This window comes from Doryrhamphus excisus, chromosome 8 (genome assembly GCF_030265055.1).
Source record: "Doryrhamphus excisus isolate RoL2022-K1 chromosome 8, RoL_Dexc_1.0, whole genome shotgun sequence".
NCBI lineage: Eukaryota > Metazoa > Chordata > Actinopteri > Syngnathiformes > Syngnathidae > Doryrhamphus > Doryrhamphus excisus.
Window position 1 is genome coordinate 4,155,818 of NC_080473.1, and position 27,709 is coordinate 4,183,526.

General features: G+C 39.6%; 1 protein-coding gene across 3 annotated transcripts in view; it reads right to left on the reverse strand.

Annotated features, from left to right (window-relative positions):
* The window catches only part of mcamb (melanoma cell adhesion molecule b), a 40,465-nt gene extending 24,949 nt beyond the window's left edge, over positions 1-15,516 (reverse strand). For all 3 annotated transcript variants that reach the window (XM_058079899.1, XM_058079898.1, XM_058079897.1), the window contains exon 1: positions 15,374-15,516. In XM_058079899.1, coding sequence (XP_057935882.1) covers positions 15,374-15,437 — 64 coding nt within the window. In that variant the 5' untranslated portion in view covers positions 15,438-15,516. The remainder of the gene's footprint in view (positions 1-15,373) is intronic.
* Between the last annotated feature and the right edge of the window lie 12,193 nt (positions 15,517-27,709).

The following is a 27,709-nucleotide window of genomic DNA, read 5'->3' on the forward strand; positions in this document are numbered from 1 at the left end:
TTAATGCCTAGCCACAACATCCTGTTTAAATGCTTCTGACGGATTAACGTAAGGTATGATGGAGGCATCTCAGCAAATTCATGATCAAACTGGTTTAGAAAGCACTCTGCTGTTGCCTCGTGACCACATGCCTTCCCTTGAAAAATTTTGATTCTTCAAGCACCCGATATGAATCTGAACAACCCTGTTTAACAATGAGCCTGTGAGCACAACATCAGTTGTATTTACTGACAGAGGGAGAAACAAAAATAATCACAACATTTCAGTAAGAATGGACTCCAGATTGCAAACCTCTGTGGAAAATCGGGTGGTTGCCTACAGCCACTGCTGCTGATGCCAAAGTTTGTCCAGAGACCCCAGCGATTGTTTGCCTTGGTAGTCCAAGCACCCAGTGACTATAGGAGATTCTGCTGTTAATAACATATTTAGGGCAGTGATTCCCAAAGTGTGGGCCGCGACCCCCAGGTGGGCCGTGGTGGTACTGCAGATGGGCCATGAGAGGTCATTAAAAATATGATTAATTTTTGCAAATATAATTTTTAAAATTCTTTTTATTGTAAAATATTTATTGCATGATTTAAAAAAATATTTATTGGCCTAGGTAATAACCTATTGAGTGTTATTGAACAGTCACAATATTTTAGGAACCTTATACAGTTTATGATTGGAACGTAGCTCTCTGGCCGGTCTTGAATGCAGTTATGAAAAGTATGAGAATTATTATTATTATTATTATTATTATTATTATTATTATTATTATTATTATGAATAACAATAATAATAAGTTAAGTGCTCTGAGAATGCAGCATTTCGTCTATGTACTGTTTATACGACAAATGTGGGCCGCAGACATTTTTTAGATTTTCAAGTTGGTAAAGTTTTGGAACCCCTGATTTAGGGTATTCACTGAGAAATGAAGTAAAATTTTACCTGGATTTGCACCAAAATTCCTTTAACCTCTGCCATGCCTAATTTATCTTAATTCCATCTTCTATCTATCCTCTTTCCCATACATTCATTTGATTTTTTTTAGATTTGGCGCTGTCAATCTAAAAAAAATCAAATGATTGTAATGTCTGGGTGGCTTGTTGTTACACTTCCGTCCAGTAGATGGTAGAGAGCCCTTCAGCTTGCGTAGTTAAGGAGTGCTTTCATTTGCAAGCAATAGCCAACAAATACCTTGACATCACAGTGACAACGGTGCAAACCAAAAAAAAAAAAAAACAACACATGATAGTAAGTTAACAAGTAAGTTAACTCATAACATCAATAAACTACCATTCTACACAGTTTTATTTAGCCAGTACCACAAGACATGCTGGGCACTCCTACGGCAATGACAACATACTAAGCACTGAAATATACAACTTAATGTACGTTTTATCTTCCACCAGACAAAACTAAAGCTACTCAAAAGAGCAAAAAAACATGAAGGTTAAGTGCTTACTCCAGGCTTAGTGTAACTAAACAACAACGTGAAGCCACATCAGTTGACTGCGTGGAGTCAGAGGCACGGCTGCATTAGGTTAAAAGCATTCTAATGTGCATTTAGACCGGCGTGGAGCATTATTTCAGGGAAACAACATCCATTATTAAGCAGGGGGGAGGCAAAGCGTCCTGACAGGACTCTCGTCTCTACATGTGGCTCCCCCAGGACCAAGCTGGAGCCTCTGACGACTGACCCTTTAAAACAAAATTCTCACTCACTCCACCTGTAGTACTTTCTCACTGTAATGTTATGTAGCTGTAGTGATCTACTGTATAGCTGAATGGTTTTCCTGGTTATGTCATGCATTTGTTGCTAGGCAGAATGCATTGGGCTCAATTCTCTACCCTAGATCCTTATCTAAAAAATATCAAAGGTAAAAATTATTCATTCATTCATTCATTTTCTACCGCTTTTTCCTCACGAGGGTCGCGGGGGTGCTGGAGCCTATCCCAACTGTCTTCGGGAGAGAGGCGGGGTACACCCTGGACTGGTCACCAGCCAATCACAGGGCACATATAGTAGACAAACAACCATTCACACTCACATTCATACCAATTTGGAGTGGCCAATTAACCTAGCATGTTTTTGGAATGTGGGAGGAAACCGGAGTACCCGGACAAAACCCACACATGCACGGGGAGAACATGCAAACTCCACACAGAGATGGCCAAGGGTGGAATTGAACCCTGGGCTCCTAGCTGTGAGGTCTGCGTGCTAACCACTAGACCGCCGTGCCACCCCAGGTAAAAATTAATGATTTAAAAAAAAAACGTATACACATGAATTGTTGCTTTGCATTAGATATAAATACATATTTGACTCCTGGGTCTGGTGGTTGTACTCACTGCCAGTTCTGTCACTATGACGGCTGCACTCTCCAACTGTAAAGCATATGCCTTGCCTCTGCAATAAAAGGTTCGCATGAAACGACTCTAGGCCACGCCGGATGATGTCAATCACACAGGTGCAACCATTCTCTTTGCTCATAGTCTGGAAATCCAGACCATTTTGCAGTGTAGTGTTGGATTACGTTTCACTTCCAGTGTTATTGTTGCTGTAGTCGATGCTCTGTCAGCTACTGCCTGCAGCTTTGGGGACTGCTAACCGCAATAGTCAATATAAACCAAATGAATTCATGTGTTTATGCGCTATAAAAGTCACTCAGCCTTGACTTCTTCCAGTGGACCTACTTTGACTGCACTCTGTTTTGATGTAAATTCTACTTATGTCATTCCATTATCTATTCAATTTTATATGTTGATATATTTCTCTTTAGTTTGTATTTATTTATTTAATGTTTTTATTTGCATTAACATATGTAGCATTATTTATACATTAATAATATATTCATATATACGTATTTTAAAAACAGATACATACACACTCATTTGTCTAAGGCTGAAAGTTGTCCTGTTTTTTATGCATGTTAATGACAATGTTAATTAGTGGTGCCCGTTTTGAGTTATGTTGGGATAGGCTCCAGCACCCCCACGACCCTCGTGAGGATGAATGAAAAAAAATAACAGTGCCACCTTGTAGTTCAGGTGTCAAAGCGTTCCAGGCGCTGGTGGCTATAAGCGTTTACATCTGCTTTCTTACAAACTGATGAGTTTTAATGTTTCCGATGTTAATAGATTTTGTCCTGGGGCAGGGGAAAATTAGGAAAATTCAAACGGCCTCTGACTGGCAGGGGCCCCAAAAAATAGGTAATTATTTAAAAATTAAAATGGGTGGGGGGTCCGACGTATTTTTTTTTTCATAGGGCTCAGAATTCCAGACACTTTATATTGCAGACGTTACTCCCATACTGTATATCACATGTTCCCCAACATCATCTGGGAATGCCAACTCCATCTGCTACTTCACACCCCATGCAGCGTCCAGGAATGTTCATCATTTTCTGAAATCCTAACATCGCCCATGTAGAACGACCCCCCCCCCGTCCCACCACCACAACTCGACATTGGCGTCAGTGTGAAATGACAAGCAGGAACAACTGGCTCTCCCTCGGGAGCAACTAAGCGACCTTTGACTCACACTGGGAACAAAAAGCTGATTGAAATGTTTCCAAACGGATACCCAATGGGGAACCTGAAGAAACAATACTCAAAGAACCATAATATAAATGTTGTCCAATCATATTTAACATTTTTATGTTAAATTTAGGATAGGATAATTTTATGTTATGCATTTAAAAAGGCAAAAATGACTGCATGACAACATTTAGCATTGTTAATTGTGTACATTATGTGTGAAATAATGATGCATTCAAGGCTACTGGGAAGTGGCAATATCCTATTTGCAGCTCCCAACTCAAAGCATTCCAGTATAAATACAGATAAAAATACTTTATATGCAGTGTTTACTTTTAATGATGGTCTTCTTTGGCATGTGTATGTTAGTTATGCGAGGTAATGGGTTGTTATTCCTCCTCACCACTAGGGGAGCTATACAGATCAAGGTGTGCCTTGTAGTGTAGTGTGACTACAGAGGATTTGCATGAATAGAAAACGTCTTTCGCGGCACGGCGGTCGAGTGGTTAGCGCCCAGATCTCACAGCTAGGAGACCAGGGTTCAATCCCACCCTCGGCCATCTCTGTGTGGAGTTTGCCTGTTCTCCCCGTGCATGCGTGGGTTTTCTCCGGGTACTCCGGTTTCCTCCCACGTTCCAAAAACATGCTAGGTTAATTGGTGACTCCAAATTGTCCATAGGTATGAATGTGAGTGTGAATGGTTGTTTGTCTATATGTGCCCTGTGATTGGCTGGCCACCAGTCCAGGGTGTACCACGCCTCTCGCCCGAAGGCAGCTGGGATAGGCTCCAGCACCCCCGCGACCCTTGTGAGGAAAAGCGGTAGAAAATGAATGAATGAATGAAAACTTCTTTCATGAAAAAGACTGTTTAGTGCTTACAAATATACAAAGAGAAGCTAGTAAGTAACTTTGACAAAACTACCATTGTTGACTTAACAAGTTATCAATTAGGACAGACAACAGAAGAGATCATCAGACACTTGGAGTGTCAATGGGGTAATATTACATTTGAGGGTTCTGTTTTAGCCAACACGTCACCATCATCAGAGAACACGTGACCTTTCAACCCTTTGAAGCCGTCACAAGACATCCTGCTTTTCCAGCCGTCTCAAAAGGTACGCTCATTTCAACGTGCAAGAATCTGCAGATGCCGCACAAAAAAAAAGCCTTCATCCTGTTTTGTGTTGTTACTCGTTTTGTCTGCAGAGCCTGTGAAATGTCCTTTTACAGTGACCTCCGTCACCCGTGACCTCACTAAAAAGAGGCTGAAACAACAAAGACCAAGAAGGAACAGAAGGACAGGGTGAGTCTGGAGCATTAAAAAAAAAATCATCTTTAACAATGACACAAAAGACATCCGAGTATGAAACAAAACAGGCATTTATCTGCTGTGACTTGGCAGGAAGTAGATAAAAAAGACTAATATAATCGTACTGTTTTAATCAAGTCACTGAATGTTTGTACTACGGCTAACAGTGACATCAGCAACCATGTTACGTTAGCACAACATACGGCTGGTCCGCCACTGTTAAAGTAGCACTAATGCAAGTCAACTGTGGCAATAAATAGACACTGCATGGTTTCAGGTCAAAGTATTACATTCTGTTCAACTTGAGAACCCTGGCATCAACCCCTTCAATAACCTTTGTCATGACTCCCTAGCAAAAAGCTAACACAACAGTCTACAACTTCAATGCAGTCACACAAAATCCACATCCAAGTCGTTTATTCACGGAACTCACCAAAAAACCCTATGTCCTTATAAACCTACCAAAATAGAGTAAAATAGAATGTATAGTCATCCCTCGTTTATCGTCGTTAATTGGTTCCACACCAGTAATAAGTGAATTTCCGCAAAGTAGGATTCAGTATTAATAAATTGAATATTTTTGTAGTCAGAGCGTGAACAGGTTTCTGACTTTCTAGATACAATATTTACCATAATTAGAGCCCTGTAGACATGAAATAAATCCCCTATAGTTACCATTACACTCCTATTATTTGTAGGCTATGGACACTGCAGGACATGAGACGGCCATGGCTTTAATAATTAGCAAGCTAGCAAGCTAACTAGTTAGCCACCCATTTATTTACTGTATTGTAAACTTAACAAAGGGTTTAAAACAGGAGTGGGCAAACTTTCTGACTCGCGGGGCCTCATTGATTTAACAAGATTCACGTGGGGCCAGACAACATATTTTACACTTTACTTTGGAAAGAACGGGCGGGCCGTGTTCAAACACTTGGCGGGCTGGATGTGGCCCCCGGGGCAAAACATAGCGGGAAGAATGACAAAGAAGCCAAAAGCTTACCGCTTCCACACTGAATGGGAGGTGAAATTTCACTCGATCATGTCGGCTGAAGACAGCTGGGATAGGCTCCAGCACCCCCTGCGACCCTCGTGAGGATAAGCGGTAGAAAATGAATGAATGAATGAATGAATGTCGGACAGTAATCTAATCTCAATAATGGAACATTACTGTCGCCCAGTGGCCAGAATACTACATGAACTGTATTTTGGTCTTAATATTCATTCATTTTCTACCGCTTTTCCTCACAAGGGTCGCGAGGGTGCTGGAACCTATCCCAGCTGTCTTCGGACGAGAGGCGGGGTCCACCCTGGACTGGTCACCAGCAAATCACAGGGCACATATAGACAAATAACCATTCACACTCACATTCATACCTATGGACAATTTGGAGTCGCCAATTAACCTAGCATGTTTTTGGAATGTGCGAGGAAACCGGCGTACCCGGAGAAAACCCACGCATGCACGGGGAGAACATGCAAACTCCACACAAAGATAGCCAAGGGTGAGATTGAACTCGGGCCTCCTAGCTGTGAGGTTTGCGTGCTAACCACACGACCACTGTGCAGCCCGTCTTAATACATTTTATAAAATATTTTTTGATACGCAATATTAATACAGCTCACAACTTTCTTTGGTCCCATGGCGGGTTATTTAGCACTCGCAATCAATAAAAAAATGCATGGCCACTTCTATACTGCTGTGTTACTGCAACTACTCTGATTTTGTGAATTTTATTTTCCAAAATAAGTGACTATATGGAGCGTCCAGTGCTGTGATGTGCTGTAGTAGTTCACCTGAGTGCTGCAAGCCTTTTACTGTCCGATCCTTCTATCGAGGTGAATGGCGTCCATTATCACCATTATCATGGTACTGGTCAATACTAATACGCAGTACTCTGGTGGACACAGCTGCTGCCAAGACTTTGTACTGTTGTCATCACCGACCGAGCAGCATACACTTCTAAAAGTGGAACAATTCTCACCTTGTTGAATGACATCTTTATGTAAACACTTGCTTTACAGTGCGAGGAAGGAAGTTGTCACTGGGTTTTGTTTGCTTTCTGCCTAACAGGACTGTTCTATTCAACATGCCATACAATTATGTTTAGAAACTCCCATTTACTTACTGTATGTAGGAAAATTAATATCCTCACATTATATTACATATGAAAATAGCAATTAAGAGTATTATAACAATAAAAAAACATTTTTTTAATTTTTAAATTCAATTCCGATAAAATTATAAACATTTAACACTTCTTATAATATTTATACTCTGACAAAATATGACGGAAATTATGCTACATTTCTAATAAATGTGCTTCAAGGAACCCTCATCAAAATGAGTCACTTTATTCAAAAAAAATCAAAAATCAAGACAATATTGTTAAATAGTGTTAAACTAATTATGCTTGTACATAAATAAATTACATACACTGTATAATAAACAAATTCATTATAAATGATGAAATTGCAGATACATATTTTTCATTGGACAGCAACAAAATACAATTCCCATGAATTCATGTCATATGTGTCCAATTGTAAATATTTTCAAAAATCGTATTTCACGTTTCCAGAAACATTCCCCATAATCTAACTACGAGAGACGTTTATTCATACACATTAAGTTTTCAGTTGAATTATTGCTCTACACTCAAATTAAAACACATATTATAAAGGAAGGGAAAAAACAGCACCTTCTGCTGGAGCAGGTGGGGCACTTCCCATCGTGCCCCTGATGCAGAGAATGCAATGTTAATGCTAAAGCATTCATGTTAATGTTAATGTTAAAGCATTCATCACAGTATAGCAACTGGAATTCACACAGCGCCTTAAAACTTGAACTGACCTAGTACTTTTATGTAGAGACAGCGTAATTCCATTGGTATATGGGGGATTAGAGGCCGCCTTGCCTATGTCGGACCACTTAAATCTCCATGGTGAGGTCAACAGCTGCACACACCTGGCAGCCAAACACAAACTCGCACTTTTTGCCTCTTGCAGCATGTGAACGCTCCCTACGTTCAACACTAGGATAGGATAATTTCAGTTACAGTAACTGTGTTGTCTGTTTCATGCTACAGTATATTGGTCTTATATGACAGATTGTTAGAGCTCAGACCCCAGACATGAAAAAATACAAACAACAGTAGTAGACATGGAGAAGGTCTGCTTCTTCCTACTCCTTTTCGGCTGTGATGAAATGCACACGAGTATGTACAATATGTATGATGAAGGAACTTGTTAAGCAAATAAACAAATTAATCATACCATAATCTAGCCATCTGTATCTATACTGTACTAGTTAGCATTCGTTGTACTATATAGTATGTTCTACTTTAATGGAAAACAGCACATTTTGTGTTTTCTTGCCCACACGCCTTTCTCCTTTCTGTGTTTTCTAAAGAGAGAAAAACAGCTAGCATGTGGGAGCCAACTATTTCTGCAACGGGACGCAGCTATTTTAACGATAAAACCCTAAAAAAATCTCCAAAAAACACCAACAATGTTGTATTTATAGTACATAACTGACCTACATATGAACCAAGCTACAGCGACATTGTTATAGTAGCAGCTAACTTGAAGAAATAAGAAAGAACAAGCATATGAACAACTACAAATAGACACCCAAAATATCTGTACAGTATCAGCCCACAGTCCATGGTTTGTTGTGCAGTAGAAACACTAGGCCCTTTGTATTGAGTTGTGGACCCCTGTCGAGCAGCTACACATAATAACCTCCACAGAAAACTTTCTAGATCTTCCAAAATCTGCACCTATTCCAGGCGTATTTCCTGCTTACGGACACGCACACACTCCCCTGATTAGTCACACTCTTGTACAGCTAACAGCTTGTACAGCTTCTACCTGGATGTGTCAATTCTCATAAGGCTCACTGTGATGTCACAAAGAGCCGGTATTAGAAAAACTCTCCGAAACAAAGCGTTTAGAGCCATCCCAAACTTCTTTCAGGGCTCACTTTCAAATGCACAAACCTCATTATCTGAAACTTTGGTATAGTTTAACAACATTCTAACTACATTTATAGGTCAGAAAGGTGGAAAAAAAGCATAATAGGTCCCCTTTGAAGCACAGATGGAATCATACAATGATAAGTACCGGATTGACTGTTGTCCATGTAGTTTTCACACCCTAGAAGATATATCTGAAGTTCTACTTCCTTCCTTTGCAGGATCAGATTATGAATAATGTTTCACTATTCCTAGAATGTATGCCCTTTAAAGGTCAGAATGATCCGTGGATCAGCGATCCAGTCTAAGATTCAGAGTCTGAGACCGATGAACCTGTATGCAGACAAGATCATGTCAACGCAGTCAGTAAAGACACACACTGTACACACAAACACGGTGTGTCCATGACGCTTGAAAGTCTGACTTATCAGTCACTTTGCGGCGTGATTGAAACGACTCTGACTCGATCCTGCGATTAAAATGCCTGCAAGTAATAGCGTTATAACAGTATTATATTTAGCATGTGGCATGACTGGCATTAATCTTTGAGAGTAAAGAAAACAGAACACAAGAACACTGGCTTGCTACAATAGGACAAAATGTAAGGTTGTGTCCACAACATAAAGTTTAAGGCTTACTTTTTTAACATGACATTTTTGCTAACTTCCCAAGTAATACGGAGCACTAAAAAAACACCCGGCCTGCAATCATAGTAGTCAGTAGTCCAAATAAAGTCATTTCCAGAAAAGGCAACACAGGCAAATTAGATGGATAGATGCTTGAATGCATGAAAACATACATGGCACCGGTCACATATGGCCCCCAGGCCGCAAAATGTTTCTTCCAAAGACAAACATAACAGGTCTGCTTTCATGGATGACTAAGGATATTAAAAATATTCACATTTGAGAGGCTGAAATCAGAGGATATATACATTTTTAAATCAAAAAATGATTAATTGAATAGCTAATTAGCTGTTGATTAATAATAATTGATTAATAATTGATTAATAATAATAATAATAATTGATAATTGATTAATCAATTCATTGTTGCAGCTCTGAAAGAAAGAACATGTACACTTGCTCAATTCAACATGTCTGAAAAGGAAGAGGAAGAAGCACATCTTCTCCAAGTCTCAGCAGTTCCTGATTCGCTTCTTATTTAAAGGGGAACTATTACGCTCATTTTTCGACACCCTTTGTATTAAGTTGTGGACTCCTATAGAGGAGCTACACACAATAACCCGCACTGAAAACTATTTTTTTATAGAATCTGCACCTATTCCAGCTGTATTTACTTTGATTCGTGCTTTCTGCCAAAACAGTCTGTTTTTTTAATTAATAATTAATAATTATTATTAATAATTAGTTTATTCCAACCACAGCCCGCCTCCGGGCATGCCCACTCCACTGTGATTGGTCACACGCCCGGAGTACTTCCTAGCTATGAACCATATAAGGAAGTCTGTCCTTCTGTGACATCACAAAGGGGCAGTTTTACCACGCCTTTTGAAACCGAGTGTTTTGAGCCATCCCAAGCTTCTCACTTCCAAATGTGCAAACCTCATTATCTGAAACTTTTCCTTGTTTAACACGGGAATAAAACATTCTAACTACATTAAAGGTTCAGAAAACCATCAAGTATTCCAGTCTGTACACATTTTGGCATTTAAAAATATTAGTTTGACCTGAATGTACTGTGGATTTGTGCTTCATACAGCATCTAAAGATCCCCAACAAGGGTCAACTGGACTGTGTGGAGGAATCCAAATTTATGGACTCCCAGAACTCTGCTGTGCCACTCCTCCAGCCATATCTGTCCAGCCTCCATTTTGCATGCTCCAGCAGCAGAACAAAGCGGTTTATTGTGGGTACGAAGAGCAGACAGCGGTGACCTTTTAGATGCGCCAGGTCCGATGTGGCTGCACTTTGGCCCCATTCCATGGCTGATGTCACAGGAAGTGAATATGTCCTCATTAAGGGGGTCACTGCTGTACTTCAGCACCCCGGGCCGTCTTTCCTCTGATGTCATTGAGGATGGAGACAAAAGACGTGGAGCTTATGTGGGCATCCATACAGCGGCTGTGTCCACATGCCAAAGGCCTGAGTGGACGCCACGGCGACAATCAAATGTTTCCCCACACAACAGCAGCAAAGTGTCTGAGCGGAAAGGATAAAATAAGCAAGGCTTTTGAGGCTGCGTCACCGTTTTCCTTTTGTCTACCAAACAATTGGGAGTCCAAAAACCCCTAAACACACCAGAGCTTTCAATGACATTTGTAATTTTTGTCAGATCTTATATTAATCCATATTGAAAATTGATTATATATTTTTAAAAGGATTTTAATGCAGGATTTTAAATACAACCATCTAGACCAGGGGTCTCAAACTCAATTTACTTGGGGGCCACTGGAGCTAGGGTCTGGGTGAGACTGGGCCGCATCAGGTTTTCAAAAAAAAAAAAAAAAAAAACGCTTTTATTAAAAACAGAAAAATGAAAAAACTTTGCTTTGGTTCCAATTTTCTACAAGAAAAGCTCTGGTAAAACATTCCACTGTTCTCAAATATCTTAATTTTTATTTTTCTACACAAAATAAGATGAAAAATAAATAAACAAATCAAGAATAAAGAAAATCAATCAATCAGTAATTAATAAATATAATAATAATAATAATAATAATAATAATAAAACAGCAAATAATAAAAACTTAACAACATATGGTTTGTGGGTAGACAAATAATTTTTTCAGATTAAAATTAACAGTATTAACAGTTATTTAACTTTTAACATGAACATTAATCAATAATTTTTCCTGGGTACATGATACCATACAGCATCCATATCAAACTTGCGCGGGCCACACTAACATTAAACTTTCATATCAAGGCGGGGGCCTAAACTAGGGCCGCGTGTTTGAGTCCAAAATAGACCAAAGTATTGAGATCGGAAGTCAGAATGGAAGAAGGAGTTTTTGTCAAAAATGCACCAAACAAAACAAACCTTTATTCATACCTTAACACATCAAGAGCAGTGCTCAATTCCAACATCATGTACTGTATGTACTGTATCTCCAACTGGAACACACTTTTCTCCGTCCATCCTCGGAACAACACTTCTTTGACTCCACCACACTACCGTGAGGTGCATTCACTGCCCCTCCGAACGTCAACACCACCAAACAAAGGTGAGTAACTAATCATTTATTTAAGCAATCTTCTATTTTCCACACAAAATGATGGTCCAATGTAATTATGAAGGATAAAAGTGTGGTACTGTATCTCTTAGTTTTGTTATTCTTACCATATTGTGTTTTTTTATTACAATACTGTTCCAAATAGCGGTAACTCTTTCTGTTGATGAAATATAGTGAAAATGGGCATACCTGGAGTTTCCAATAGGGATTAATCATTCACTGATTAATCTGATTAAAATGTTTTTATAAGTGATATTTTGAAACGGCTGTATGGTGGGAAAGTGGTTAGCATGGCGGCTACACAGTCAGGAGATCGGGAAGAGCTGGATTGGAAATCTCTGTGTGGCATCTTTGTCTTAAACTACACACTCTCTTGCACAGTTGTGCAGCGTTTTTCTGTCCTTGTTAGACCCAGTTTGTGCTGCTCTCTGAAGGGAGTAGTTAACAGCATGGTAAGAGATTTTAGTTTTAGTTTACATTTTTAGGTGGCTTTTCTAATCATCTATTAGCCTTATAAAATGATGAACTTGGATTAGCAGCCATACCAAGAGATTGATGCAGAGGACTGACAGTTGTTGATAGTAGGCCTCTATGCAAAAATGGAGATCCTTCTTTGAAAATCATCTGATTTTTTAATTGTTGGTGAAATGGCTAAAAATGTTTGTGAAATGGAAAAAAATGTTGGTGAAGGGCATGAAATTTTGTTTTTCTTTGGAAAACAAAGAAATTTGCAAGTGATCCCAAACTTTTGAGCGGTAGTGTATACCAATTATCATAAATAATCCAAAAAGTTGATATTCATATGGAGTATTATTTCCTAATATATGTTTTTGTACTAATAATTGGCTTATGCCAAATGAGTGCCTAGTACTCTCTGTAGTTTATTAAAGACTGTAAATGCCTCCAGCAATGACATAATAGAAAATCCAGCATCACACATGACTCTTGTCAAACGTGAATGAATGAGTCTGTGTTCTCAGGGACTCCATGCATGTGCACGTTGACTCCAGGAAGTGGACTACTAAGTGCAGTTAGGGGGGCTGATGATGTACTGGTACTTGTAAGAGACTACGGACAATGGTCAGGCTGACCTTAAGCAGGAGATGAACAAACACAATACATGGAGGAGGCGGAGGAGGTAGGGAAAGGTGGAGAGCAGGATGGAAGTCAAACCTCAAAGAGAGGAAGGGTTTGGGATGGGCGGCGGCCTCTGGAGCATCGATGGCATGCAAACAAGTAAATGAGCTGCTAGAAATCAGCCATTGAGCACACCTCTAAAATGAATAGACACACATCCCTTCCACTAATTACGTATTTTCTGATTATAACTCTTCTTCCACTCTATTGCACTGTTGTGTGATTATCTGACCCTCTTGGATCAGACAAGAGCTGACAGAAAGCAGAGAAGTTGACTTCTGTGCATGGCTAAATATACATGCAGCCAGCTGGAGTGGCCAACTTTATACAGCATACACCTCTGTGCACAACCATCACAGTGTATTGTACTTATGGGTACAATATGGGTTACATTTAAAGGAAAACTACAATTGTCAACCACAATCCTTATGTGAGACTTGTCTTTCTAAAGATATAAAAACAGATAAAAAGAGACAGCACATTAATGCACATAATGGGACACACTTATGCCGCCTACAGAGACCACTATTAAAAGACCTCCAACAAAGTTTTGTTGTTTTATATCCATACCATGACCATGTAGTACTGGTATATTCATGACAAGTAATATTTACAGTATTTTGCCATAGTTTAGTCCTTTTAAACATTACTTCCCGTGTGCATTGATTTCACGATTGGGCTTGACCCCCTTGTGACAGCTCTTAGTTTTCCTCCTAGCCTTAGTTCCTGCTCTTATTTTGTAGTATTTCCTGGGTTGGTCTGTTCTGTGTCCCGTCACTTTTACTTCCCCTTCTACGCGCACCTGTTGGTAATTTGATTGTCGTATTTAGTTCAGCCGGGTGCATCTGCCTTTTGTTGGTGCATTGTTCTTTGCTTCGTGTTGTATGCCAGTGCTGCAATCACTTTTGTAAAATAAAGCTAAGCTTTTACCTGCACCTTCCCGTCATCTCTGCATCCTGGGGTCGCACCGCAACACCGACATGCCGAAATGTGACAATTGAAACAAATAGCTACACCGAGCATTAACTTTTCTGAACTCAAACACAGCAGCAGCTCCGATATGCAGCATTACCTTTCGGTAATAGCCTGGGGCATGGTGAGCCAAGCACTCCGAGCGAGTGTGTGGTGAAGCGGTGTGGTAAGGTGTCACTACGCCAGTAAAATAGTTCTTCGGTGTAATAATAATAGTAACAATGCCGCTGTAGCTTGGTTAATATGCATGTCATGTTATATATAAAAGGAATAGGTCATTCCGATGACATGCATTCTTAGCACTTGTGTCTTTTTAGCTGTTTTTATATCTTTAGAACGTACAGAAAAGAGAATGAAATTTGTTCATGTCTTGCTTCAGGATTGTGGATGCAAAATTCCCGAAAAAGTGCACTTTTCCTTTAAGGTGCGTTTCTATTTGTCATGTTTGTTTTGTTGGTTAAAAAGAACTCTGCTAGTATGATTTGTTCAGTCAAGTGTGAACGAAACCCAATCATCCAAATCCTGGTGTGCACCAGTTCACCTGCAAGCTGGCCGAGTGTTAAAATGACTGCAAAAAGCTTACAGAAATGACAATTATATTTCTGTGTGCACTTTAGAAACTTTACCTGAGATCAGATCTGGTAGAAATAAGATAATATGAAAATAACCAGCATATTCAACCCAGCAAACAACGTTTTTTTCGGAATATTGAAGTTATGGCCTGTAATCTGTCAACCAGGTGATTATTTTATGTTCTTTACTGCCCATGACATTATATCACGCTACCAAGCAATACCAATGCCATGCAAAGCGCACTAAAGTGTGTCCAAGTACAGTACAGTATCTATATCCATACATTGTTGGTCCAGATCAGAGTACTGGACCACAAGTGTGAACACATGCATCTTTATTCTCTCTGCAAAGCCTATCAAATAGTAATAAAAGGAAACCACTCAATGACTCTACTCAAGTCTGCATAAACACAACCAGGTCACCACAGAAATAGACTGCACTTGTTACATTTTTCACACAAAATGAATGTATGCTAAAGAGGAGATGGGCATGTGGGAGTCTCAGTAGTTTACACAGGACCTGCACTACTTACTTACATGCTGGTGTAAGAAGTTTCACACTTTTATGTGTGCATGTGCCTCTAATACCTCAAACACAAATAACAAAGTCTTGAAATGCCAGATTAAAAAGTTGCTAAAAAAAAAAAAAAAAAAAAAACAAGCTCCGCGATGTCTACGGACGCACTCACCCGTTAACCCGTGAAGAAGGACCACAAGTCCGGCGATTACAGAGGCAGCCACCCGTGCGTCCATGCTGGTTGGTCGGTACTGTGGAGATATGTCCGGGTGTTGTGTGAGTGAGAGCGAGAAAGAGAGAGGTGGGAGGAGGGCACGGAGTGCTCCCCCAGGAAGATGGGACGGAGGGAGGGATGATGTACGTAGGGGAGGGGGAAAGAACAAAAAATACCTCAAGCAAATGAATGATTGACTGATTATATATTAGCCCCGCCCATTTGATTACGAACTACTGGACCAGTGGCGTAGCGAAGACTGCCAGTACCAGGGTCAAAGCATGCTTTTGTTACTATATTGGATGGAAATATATATATATCTTTTTAGCATATTGAATTATTTTTTACTAAAAATATCAAAAACAGCTGATGGATTTGGGTTTGATGGATTATAATATATCTAAAATATTTACCCATTATTACACTATATTAGTGTCTTAAGACACTATCATAAAAATGTGACATATGATTATGATGAATTTGTGTAGCAAAAATGCCAAAACTACAGTAATTTGATGAGAATAAAGTCAAAATATTGAGAAAAGGTCATAATCAAAGTCGTGAGAATAACGTAATATTTTAATGTTTAAAGATAATAGCTTAACTGTTAAAGGAATATGTTATTTTTTTAACTCAAAATATTGTGAAAAACAAAACAATGAAAATGGAAAACGAGGTTGTGGAAAATGTTCAAATGTTACATAGTCAAAATATTATGGGAATCAACAGCAAAAATGACAAAATCTACAGTGATTTGATGAGAATAAAGTCAAAATATTGAGAAAAGGTCATAATCAAAGTCGTGAGAATAACGTAATATTTTAATGTTTAAACATAATAGTTTAAATGTTAAAGGAATATGTTATTTTTTTAACTCAAAATATTGTGAAAAACAAAACAAGGTTTGTGGAAAATGTTACACAGTCAAAATATTATGGGAATCAACAGCAAAAATGACAAAATCTACAGTAATTTGATGAGAATTAAGTCAAAATATTGAGAAAAGGTCATAATCAAAGTCATGAGAATAACGTAATATGTTAATGTTTAAACATAATAGTTTAAATGTTAAAGGAATATGTTATTTTTTTAACTTAAAATATTGTGAAAAACAAAACAAGGTTTGTGAAAAATGTTCAAATGTTACACAGTCAAAATATTATGTATGGGAATCAACAGCAAAAATGACAAAATCTACAGTAATTTGATGAGAATAAAGTCAAAATATTGAGAAAAGGTCATAATCGAAGTCGCGAGAATAATGTAATATTTTAATGTTTAAACATAATAGTTTAAATGTTAAAGGAATATTTTATTTTTTAACTCAAAATATTGCGAAAACCAAAACAAGGCTTGTGGAAAATGTTCAAATGTTACACAGTCAAAATATTATGGGAATCAAGTCATAATTCCAGCATTTACAAGAACACATTTGAAATAGTTGGATAATAAAAAAAACAGCAGAAATAAAAAAAAAACAGATGTATTTTAACAAGAATAAAGCCAAAATATTAAAAGAAAAAAGTTGGAATTTTGCGATAATAGAATCCTTATATTTTGACAAACCAAAAATTAATTGAAGTAGCAAAGAATTCAAATATTTGGACAAAAAAAGTTTGGACACCCCTAATTTAGTGGCTGGAGTTTCTTCCTTATCAACAAAATCATGTCATTTCAAATGTAAACATGAACTTTTTTGCAGGTCCAGACGCTGTTAGAGTTTCATCAGAGTTTAATTGTTGATGTACTACCGTTGCCAAAATTGAGGAGGGAAAAGGCCGCAGTCTTAAGAACAAAGCCTCCTGTTGTCTCCCAGTGCTACAGGTTTATTCCCATTTATCTTTATCCACACATGGTCCATTCCCTCTCCCTCTGTGCAGGGACGCCGAGCTTAATATGGACACAAGATGAGGGGGGGGTGAATTGGACGGAGGCACTGTACAAACTATGTTAAAACACCTGCCAGAAGACATCATATCATTTACAGTACATGATGCTGACCTCTTGCTCTTTTGCCTCTCTCTCTCCGCTCTCTCTCTCTCTCTCTCTCTGCTGGTCTCCTGGCAGGTAAACAGTCTGAGTGAACAAGGTTTTGGCTTGCATTGAAGGAATACTTTGCCAAAGTGTAATGGAGCACATAACTCATGACTAAGTTTTACCTAATGAAACGCATTCTCAGACTGCTGCATTGATTATTATTAACCAGTCCAATACTTTGGTTTATCGTTCATTACTTAAGTCATTCTTGGCGTACAAAACTACTAAATGATACTCATTTTAGATGACAGAAAATATTACAGAAATGTGGTTTTACAAAAGTGTGAAGTATAACTATGCAAGGGATCTTACTCCATGAACTTTCATGAGCAGTCATGAGGTGTCGTATTTTTTTCACTTGACTGTAAATGACATTTATGGTGCCCCCTATGGATTGTGCTCTAAATACTTTGGCATACATTTCATACAGATATCCTCAAATGCTTAATGACCCCTGCCAAGATGTTTTCCTTGACGGTCGTCACGTTTTTCAACCAATCTTGCTTAAGCTTTAGAGATATGTGCTTGTCAGTCCCCTAAAGGTGAGTATCAAATTTTGTGTTAATTGTGTCAGCACAGGCAACACATTAATGTTGCATCATTTCACAGATGTTCACTCTTCTATGTGGAAATGAGGCTGCAGAAAATGGTTATAATGTTAGGAGAATAAAGTCAAAATATTATGTGAATAAGTAAAGTCATGTTTATGAAATGATAATAGGAATAATAATAATAGGAGAAATTTAAAAATCAGCTCTAGTTTTAGGAAAATAAAGTCAAAATATTAAAAGAAAAAATATATACTAACCAGAAATAAAAGTTGCATAAAAATAATGCCATTTTAGTAGCATAGAGTGGAAATATTATTTTTTAAAGTTTTAATATGAAAAACAAACAAACAAAACATTATGATGTTATGAGAACAAAGTCAATATATTATGGGCAATAAGTCATAGCATTTTTTTTTCAATCGGAAAAAAATATTAAAAGCAAAAAAGTCATATAAATACAAAATAAAAGTAATATTTTAAAGTAATTTTTATGTAACATTTAAAAAAATACTGTACATTCCTTTTTAGACCAGTAATATTTTGATAAACAAACAAAAGAAAATGAAGTGGTTTAGAGAATTAGGTTGGGATATAGTTAGAATATGGGAATAGAGTGATAATATTTTGAGAAGAAAGTAGTGTATATTAACATGCTGACTGCTGACATTGCTCTGCCTTTACCGATTTAAACACTAGTGCAAGCATTACCCTCAAAAAATCAAATATTTGACAGTTTTACAGCTAAAAAAGCATAAGGTCACAAGTCACAAAAACCTTCCTTTCTGGTTACCAAAGTGGTTCCACTTTGACATGATTCGATCCCGTGTGAAACATGGCAGTCGGTGCATTTGGAAGCAGATGAAAGAATGGTGAGATGTGTGATGCTTGCTGATCTCTAACCTTCAGTGCTGGAAAACACCGTTTGACACAAGCGGCTGCCAAGTGGACTGGCAGTCATCCACATGGATGCCAAAGTTAAAACGACCAAGGGGTCCACACTGGCGATAAAAGCTGCTTCTGATGGCACATCTGGACTGTTAGAGGAGGTGGGTGTTTTTGTTTGGAAACTTTCAACACCATTAAAGCTGTTAGCGGTACCTGCTGAGATACATTAGGTGTGGTATTCACTGGATACACATAATTTCATTATAGCAAGCGCAGGAAACTAGAATATTTCCTTTCATGTTTACAGATTTCATTCGATTTTCAGCCATTTTATCGCTCCTTTCCAAGTGTTTGAGGTTGTTTTGGTTTGTTGGCATCCCAGCAAAGAGTTCATGAGAAATGTGAGAGCATAAACGCCCTCTCTATTGGTGGGGACAAATGGCTGAAATTCGCTGGATCGTCATAGCAGTCACCAAAATAGTCTCTGGCCATTGTGGCATGTGTGTCATCCCCGCTTTGTCTCGTCAACTTACACTCAAGTACCCTCAGCACACACTAAACTCAAAGATTTGAGGATGCCCGTCGGAGTACGTTGTGGTCATTTACAAAAAAAAGGAAAACCCAGTTTTTGTATGATTCATTTTTTGGCAAGATTTTTGTCCCGGTTTTTGAACAACATCGCACATAACAACTGTACTGTAAATTGAGTTTCATTGGGCGGCACGGCGGTCGAGTGGTTAGCGCGCAGACCTCACAGCTAGGAGACCAGGGTTCAATCCCATCCTCGGCCATCTCATGTGTGGAGTTTGCATGTTCTCCCCGTGCATGCGTGGGTTTTCTCCGGTTTCCTCCCACATTCCAAAAACATGCTAGGTTAGTTGGCGACTCCAATTTGTCCATAGGTATGAATGTGAGTGTGAATGGTTGTTTGTCTATATGTGCCCTGTGATTGGCTGGCCACCAGTCCAGGGTGTACCTCGCTTCTCGTACCCTTGTGAGGAAAAAGCGGTAGAAAATGAATGAGTTTCACTGTCAAAGCAGTTTTTATTACTGCTAAATAACCCACCATGGGGCCAAATGGCAGCAATTTGATCAAGAAGGTGAGAAACACGATTGAATTTGATGTCACCAGTGGCTCATCGACAATAAGTTCCATCCATTTGTCAGTTTTCATTATTTTGCATTGTTTTCTGCACGTAAAACTATAATAATTCTCTATAAAATGTATTTTGGGTATCTGGAAATTTGTTTTATTATTTCCTGTGGGAACATTTGCCAAATGTTGTGAAAATCCTTAGGAAAGCCTATTTTTCATCAACTAAACACTGTAATTAGCCTTTTTCGTACTTGTAAACACATTTTACATTGAAGGTTACACATTAAGAAGTAACTACAGCTACAAAACGTCTTATTAGCATCTTCCTGCTAGAAAGCTCATAGTTGCAGCATTCCTATTTCCCCCCTGATGGTACTACCATCAAATTAGTTGAAATTTAAGTTACTGGTAAAACAATTTAAGCAGCATCAAGAAGTTGATGAATATCCAGGAGAGCGAACGCTGAACTGCAAATAGGTGGAGGTCTACTGTGTGTGTTTTTCTTTCCCTCATCAAACTATCGGAGGGGAAGCGCTCACAGAGATTCAGCATGGCCGCTCTGTGTTATGATGGAAATATGAGGCCACGACTGATAAGACATCCTCAGCTCAGTGATGTCATGTTAATCGGGGCTTTGTGTTGCATAGGAAACCCAGCACAACATCCTTTCTGAGCAGCTGTATAGCGCCACTATTGTCGTAGCGGTACATATGCAGTCGTCCCTCACCACATCGCAGTTCAAATTTCGCGCCGTCACTCTCTCACGGTATTTCAGACACAGGTTAATTAATAAATCCTGCTTCTTCGTGGTAGTATACGACTAGTTCGTAAAAAAAATGCTTGTTTAAGCAAATGACTGTCATGGTTCGGCATGTCTGTGTTGCGATGCGATCCCAGGATGCAGAGAGCAGGACCGAATGCAGGTACAAATATTTAATTCTTGCAAAAATTGCAGCAGCAGGAAAGAAGCAACTCGGGAAGCAGAAGGACAAACTATAATGATCCCACACAGGTAGAAGCACACACCTGAACTAAATACCAACACATATTAGGGACAGGTGTGGATGATTGGGGCAACAAAGGAAGACAGGGCAAAACAGGAAGTTAAATACAAAATAAGAGTCCAGAATGGAAACCAAAGACCAGACAGGAAACTCAAACTGTCACTTGGGAACCCACACAGGGCGTGACAGTACACCCCCCTCAAGGACGGATCCCAGACGTCTGAAACAGTTCCAAGTGGGATGGGTGGTGGGGGGACCGGAGGTGGGTCGCCGACGGGACCCTTCTGGGGGTCGGCCGGGGCGGCAAACCCGACAGAGGCGGCAAGACCCCTCCGGGGGGGCGCCCACAACTATGCGCAAGGTGGGCATCTTCAGGGGGGCGCCCTGGGTGCAGAACCTGGGCTCCGGCAGGGAGTCGAGGAGAAGCGGGCGGGGTCCGGGCCTGACACGGCAACAGTGACACACAAGGACAAACTGTAATGATCCCACACAGGGAGAAGCACACACCTGAACTAAATACCAACACAAATTAGGGACAGGTGTGGATGATTGGGGCAACGAAGGAAGACAGGGCAAAACAGGAAGTTAAGTACAAAATAAGAGTCCAGAACGGAAACAGAGCAGCACATTTTATAAACAGAGTTACCAAAGTGCTGCACAGACTAGTAAAATAAAAACAAATAAAAATAAAATAAATAAAATTACAAATTGAATTTAATCAGGAATTAAAAGATCAAATAAGAAGAAAGACATGTAAGACAGTAAAATATTAAAAACAAGAAACAAAACAATAAAAGTATACAAAATAAAACCAATTAAGACAAAAAGAAAGAACTAAAAGACACAGGACCATACGACTCACGCCGAGTTAAAAGCCAGAGAATAAAAGCGGGTTTTAAGACAAGACTTAAAGATTTCGATGGTGGGGGACTTTTTTCTTTGGGAGGGGAGAGAGTTCCATAGCTTGGGGTCGACTACAAAAAAGGCTCAGTTTCCCCTGGTGTTAAGTCTCGTTTGGAGCTGGCCCTCGGACCTCAGTGACTGCGCGGTCCGAGATGTATGTGGGGGCCAGCCCATTCAACGCCAGATATGCTATCACACCTGTAGAAAACAAGTTGTTTTCCTTGTTTTTAAAAGAATGTACACGCAAGTGCGAAGAAGGGTGTAAACCAACACGCCGATGCATTCATTTCCTCCGGAGTGAAGCGCAGCACTTATGGTTTGAAGCGATAGCACTTTCCCAAAACAACTGCATTGTTCAGCCAAGGTCAGTAAATTATGAGTGCTGCTCAAAGGGCTGGCGAGTAACTCGGGGCGTGGCACATGTAATGTGACTGTGGCATGTAAATAACTTGGGAAAAAATGCTTTTTCAAGAAGCCACTTCAAAATTCCTTAAGGATGATGCACAAAATGAGTCCCCCTTCTCCCTTTTTATTTAATATGATACATCCTGGAAAGGGCATTTGGGAATATGTGGGGCAGTGGGTTTATGTTGGGGGAATGAATGGGGAAAACAGAAGCAGGAAACGCCCCCCCCGCCCTCCACACTGTTCCCAGGCTCTGCAAGAGCCAAACAAGAGCATGTTAAAGGAGAACTCATCCAAGTGAACCACTTGAAACATCATTTTGGTCATTTCTGAAAATTTGTAGCCGCATATAAACAAACAGTTTTGTTTACATAAAGGCGAGAAATCTCAGATCAGCAACTTTAAGGAACTTTACTATATGACAAAGTGTCAAGGGAATGCTCTTCTTCCTGGACTATTTCCTGCAAAAAGTGTGTCCTGTTAAACATCATATACAGTACCGCTCAAAAGTTTGGGATCACTTGCAAATGTCTTTGTTTTCCAAAGAAAAACAAATTTTCATGCATTTCACAATTTCGCAATTTTTTTCCATTTTACAAACATTTGTATCCATTTCACAAACAATTCAAATAAATTTTCAAAGAAGGATGTACATTTTTGCATAGAGGCCTACTATCAACAACTGTCAGTCCTCTGCATCAATCTCCTGGTATGGCTGCTAATCCAAGTTCATCATTTTATAAGGATAATAGATGATTAGAAAAGCCATCTAAAAATCTAAACTAAAACTAAAATCTCTTACCATGCTGTTAACTACTCCCTTCAGAGAGCAGCACAAACTGGGTCTAACAAGGACAGAAAAACGCTGCACAACTGCGCAAGAGAGTGTGTAGTTTAAGACAAAGATATTCTTTTTGACATGTCGCTGCATCCCCATCAGCTGTGTAGTCCATTAACAAAAAAATCAAAGGTTGTTACTTTGATGCTGTGAAATTAGGCCTAGTTCAGAGGCTGATTTTATGCATTACTTTTTTTCCTGCCAATTTGGAGTGAATTCTGAATCATACGGGTATGACTTTACAGGTTCCACGGTATTTGCAGGTCAGGTTCATGTAAATATGAAATTGAAACATCAGAAGCTTCAACTGTTTAGTTCTTCTTGCACGTCTTCACTATCCTACACTGTCCCACCCGTGTGATTGATGACTTCACAAGACCGGTGTTTATCTCACCATGGTTCTGTGTCGTGTTCACGGCTCACAAGGAAGGAAGGAGCGGAAAAGAGGTCATTCTTTCCGAGCCATTGAGGGAGTCTTTTTTTGAGGGGAGTAGTCCGCCCCATCATGAGAGACATCTATTGTCCCTGCTCCGGTTGCTGCCCGGGTATTGGCTGGGAGGTGGTTGGATTGAGTCAGTGCTGCACGGCGAGGGGTCTCAGAGGGAGAGTGGGAGAGAAATTTAAATTTCTGCTGTCACGACAACGAGGAATGCGACAAAGAGGCACTTTGATAAGGACACAGGACAAGAAGTGAACATTGCTTCACCATGGTGATTGTACACAGTGGGAGGGGTTAGTCCCACTGACATCTTTCTGTGGCGTAAAGAGCCTTTAACGTAGTCTATATGATAATAGTATAGTTTATTTTAAACGTGCTTAACAAAAGTTACTTCATATGTTTACACTTCAGCATGTCTGAAAAGGAGTAGGATGAAGCTGAGCTTTTTTACACTTCTCCATATCTCAGCAGTCCGTTCACTTCCTGTGGTTAATGTGGCGCCATGTTACCATTTTATTATAGAAACAATAAAGTTGTATTTCATCAATGAAATACTGTATAAAGAATAAATCAATACAGAATATGTGATTAAGTTGGAGTGTGACGATGCACAGGATTAGGAGCAGACAAGATTTTAACAGTAATTTTAAGAAAAGTACAATGAGAAATGAGACATTTTGAAATGTTTACTGTCCCACCAATTGACGCTATGTTGACGATTGACCAAATAATCCATTGTTGTGATGTTATTTCATAATAATGCAATATTTCCTTTCACTCTGTTAAGATGCGCAATTGCCATGACATGTATTTTCTAACAGTCTGTCTGTCAAACATTTGCAGCATTTCTTCCTATACAAACAAATTGATATGCTTAGAGATTTTAATGTTGTTCGGAATCCAATCTCCCTCTAAGGTCGCATGTGTTTTTTTACATTATTTTTGTACATTGTTGGGAACAAATAGCTGATAATCAACCAGTGTTTTTTAAATGTTAGGAAAATGAAGTATGAGTTGTGTCCATGTGGTATAGTTACCTCATACACTGTAAATGACATCCATACTTGATACAAGCTGAAAAAAAAAAAAGAAGGAAGTCGCAACTCCTGTTTGTGACATCCTGCAGATGCACAGATGACGCGTTCAAGGTCCATGAGAAGGCTGATCAAAGAAGAGGAATTCCACCCTGGATCAGCTTTGCTGTGTTATTCATACGTCTCTGAGTCGTTCCAACACAACCATCAGTCAACCTCTGTCCCTTTCCTAATATATTTTCCCCTCCAACTTTCCCACCGTGAGAATGTCGTGAAAAAAATAGCTGGTGGAAATTGATTTCACCGAGTTGTAACTGTTATGCAATGCGAGGCTAGGCTACAAGAAGCGTGATGTATGACATGATATAGCATAACTTAACATGACTGGTTATGACTGCGGACATACGGTGTGTGCTTTTTTGGGGGGCGGGGGTTTGATTCTGTAAATAATTGTCCTGAGATCCATGCAGCTTGTGTGTTTTTTTTTTCTTCTGTCTGGTAAGGTCAGGTGGGACATTGGCCAACTACCTTCATAGGCAGACCGGTGATCTCAGCTAGGGGAGATCACGTCCCTCTTTCTCATCCCATCCGGTCACACTGCGCAATTTTTGGTACAACCCGTGTGTAAATATGATGCAGGGACGAGAGCCTTATTAGGGCTAAAATTATTAGGGCTTGTTGAGCAAAGTTTTTGGACAAACTTGGTGAAAATTTGGAGATCAGACAATGTACGTCAAGTACTGAGTGGTGCTCTCAGCCACCATTTGGAGAGGATCGGAGTATCAGCAAAAGAATTATGACATTTTCAGCCAGGTGGGGGCGGCGGCACTGATGCACGCATGACTTCAGTGTCACCCCCTACTGGTTAAAGTTTACAGCTGAAGTCGTAATGTTATTTCAGGAAGGAAACTCTCCTCTTGCTTCAGGCAAGCTTTTATTTATAACGTGGCAGCAAAACAGAGCACAACATTTGAGCACAAGAGCACCCCCCCCCCTCCACATGCCCAAGACCAAGTCACATAAATCCCCCCTTTTCATAGCTGTCACAGGCAACGCCTGTAACATAAAGTTACAGTTTTTTTCTTGTAAATTAACAAGTTTATTCTGGTAATACTGCATTTTTTCAGTCACATTGAACAAAAAATCAGAGATTTGGAAAATAAAGTTGTGAATTTACAGGTAAAAAGTTGTGAATTTACGACTTTATTCCCGGAATCGCCAAAATTTGTTTTAAATTTTTCCGAAATTAATGCTGCATTGCGGTCGAATGGTTAGCACGCAAACCTCACAGCTAGTTCAATTCCACCCTCGGCCATTTCTGTGTGGAGTTTGCATGTTCTCCCCGTGCATGTGTGTGTTTTCTCCGGGTCGCCAATTAACCTAGCATGTTTTTGGAATGTGGGAGGAAACCGGAGTCCCCCCACATTCCAAAAACATGCTAGGTTAATTGGCGACTCTAAATTGTCCATAGGTATGAATGTGAGTGTGAATGGTTGTTTGTCTATATGTGCCCTGTGATTGGCTGGCCACCAGTCCAGGGTGTACCACGTCTCTCGCCAGAAGACAGCTGGGATAGGCTCCAGCACCCCCCGCGACCCTCGTGAGGAGTAGAAAGCAGTAGAAAATGAATGAATTTTTCCTCAATACTGCATCGTAGTCTCCAGTTCTTGACTGTGCATATGCATGGGTTCGGATGGCACCCCCTACTGGCTAAATAGTACATGTGTAAATACTGTTCGACATGCCCCGATTTGCTTCCGAGTTGGGATACTCGCAGCTTTACTTTTATTTAAATGCTCTTTCTCCTGTTTTTGTGTACCTGTTTTTTTTAAGTTAGTTTTGACTTATTTATCATTACTTTTTTTTAGGACTCACTCTGAAGCCCGGTACTGTTGATGTTCCTTTTTTATTCTTGTTAAGCATCAAAGCAAAACTCTTTTGGTGGTTGCTTGGGACTTGAGGACAATAGGAACCTCATATCACACATGTTAACAATGATAGAGCATGAAATTGAATGTTATGTTATGCCATACTATGATAATGAATGGGTTTGGTAAAGAAACCGACCTCATAGTTCATTAAATATCATATGTACTTTTTTGCCTTCATTACATTAGAAGAAGCGTTTTAGTTGTTGGGGTTGTTTTTGGGTGAAAGAGCAGCCTGACAAAGATAAAGAAGAATGTGTGTCACACTTTTCCCGTCCTTTAAACGGTGGAAATGACCCAGCAGGTGAGACGCCCGATTGCTTCAAGTCAGTCATCCGTGTCTCTTTGAAGGAAACACGTCAAGGGCGTCGTTTGTTTTGTTGTCTCAGATTCATCCTGTGCGAGCCTCTCCTGCTTCCATGTCTCCACTCTGTGTTTCTTTTGCCCTTTTTTGGTCCAGGGATGTGAGATTTTTTTTAAAGTCAACATACATTTAGCTACTCATACACTCATGATAGATTGTGGGATGTGTTTATTGCTGACGAGTGTTTCAAGTCTATCTGCAGGTTCCTGCAGACTGTTGAAGATGACGCCTCACACGCTCTGTCATCTTCGCCGGGCTGCTTTTATCTACCGTGCACCTGACACATGATTATTTAATGCATGTAAAAGACACTTTAGAAATCCTCGCAGAAGCTGCAAACCACGTGGAAGCTCTCATTTTGAAATGGATGTCCAGAAAACAAACACAGGAAGCTGACTAGCTTGCTAATAGACCAGAGGGGAGGGTTTTATACCATAAAAGGAGCAAGAAGCTCAACGGCAAAGACAAAAGCAAAGCTCAAGGCCTTTTATAGCGTCTTGTATTGCTGCTGCGTATCCCTGTTGTGTCATTAAACGTTTAAACAAATGGTGTCCGTCATGGGTGAAAAGGGTTTGGAGCAGGATTTCCCATGATCATATCTGAGTTGCTATCCCCCCCGAAAGAGAAAACAAACACCAAGCAGCTGAGATGGGGAGGATGAGGCATCTTAAGGTGAGGAAGGAAATACCAACAACATTGTTATATAGCTCCGTGATTCATTGACGGCTAATGAAGAAAATAATGGGAGCCAAAACATAAAAAAAAAATATATGACACGATAGCATCTCACACAATGGTTTAAAGTCCAAC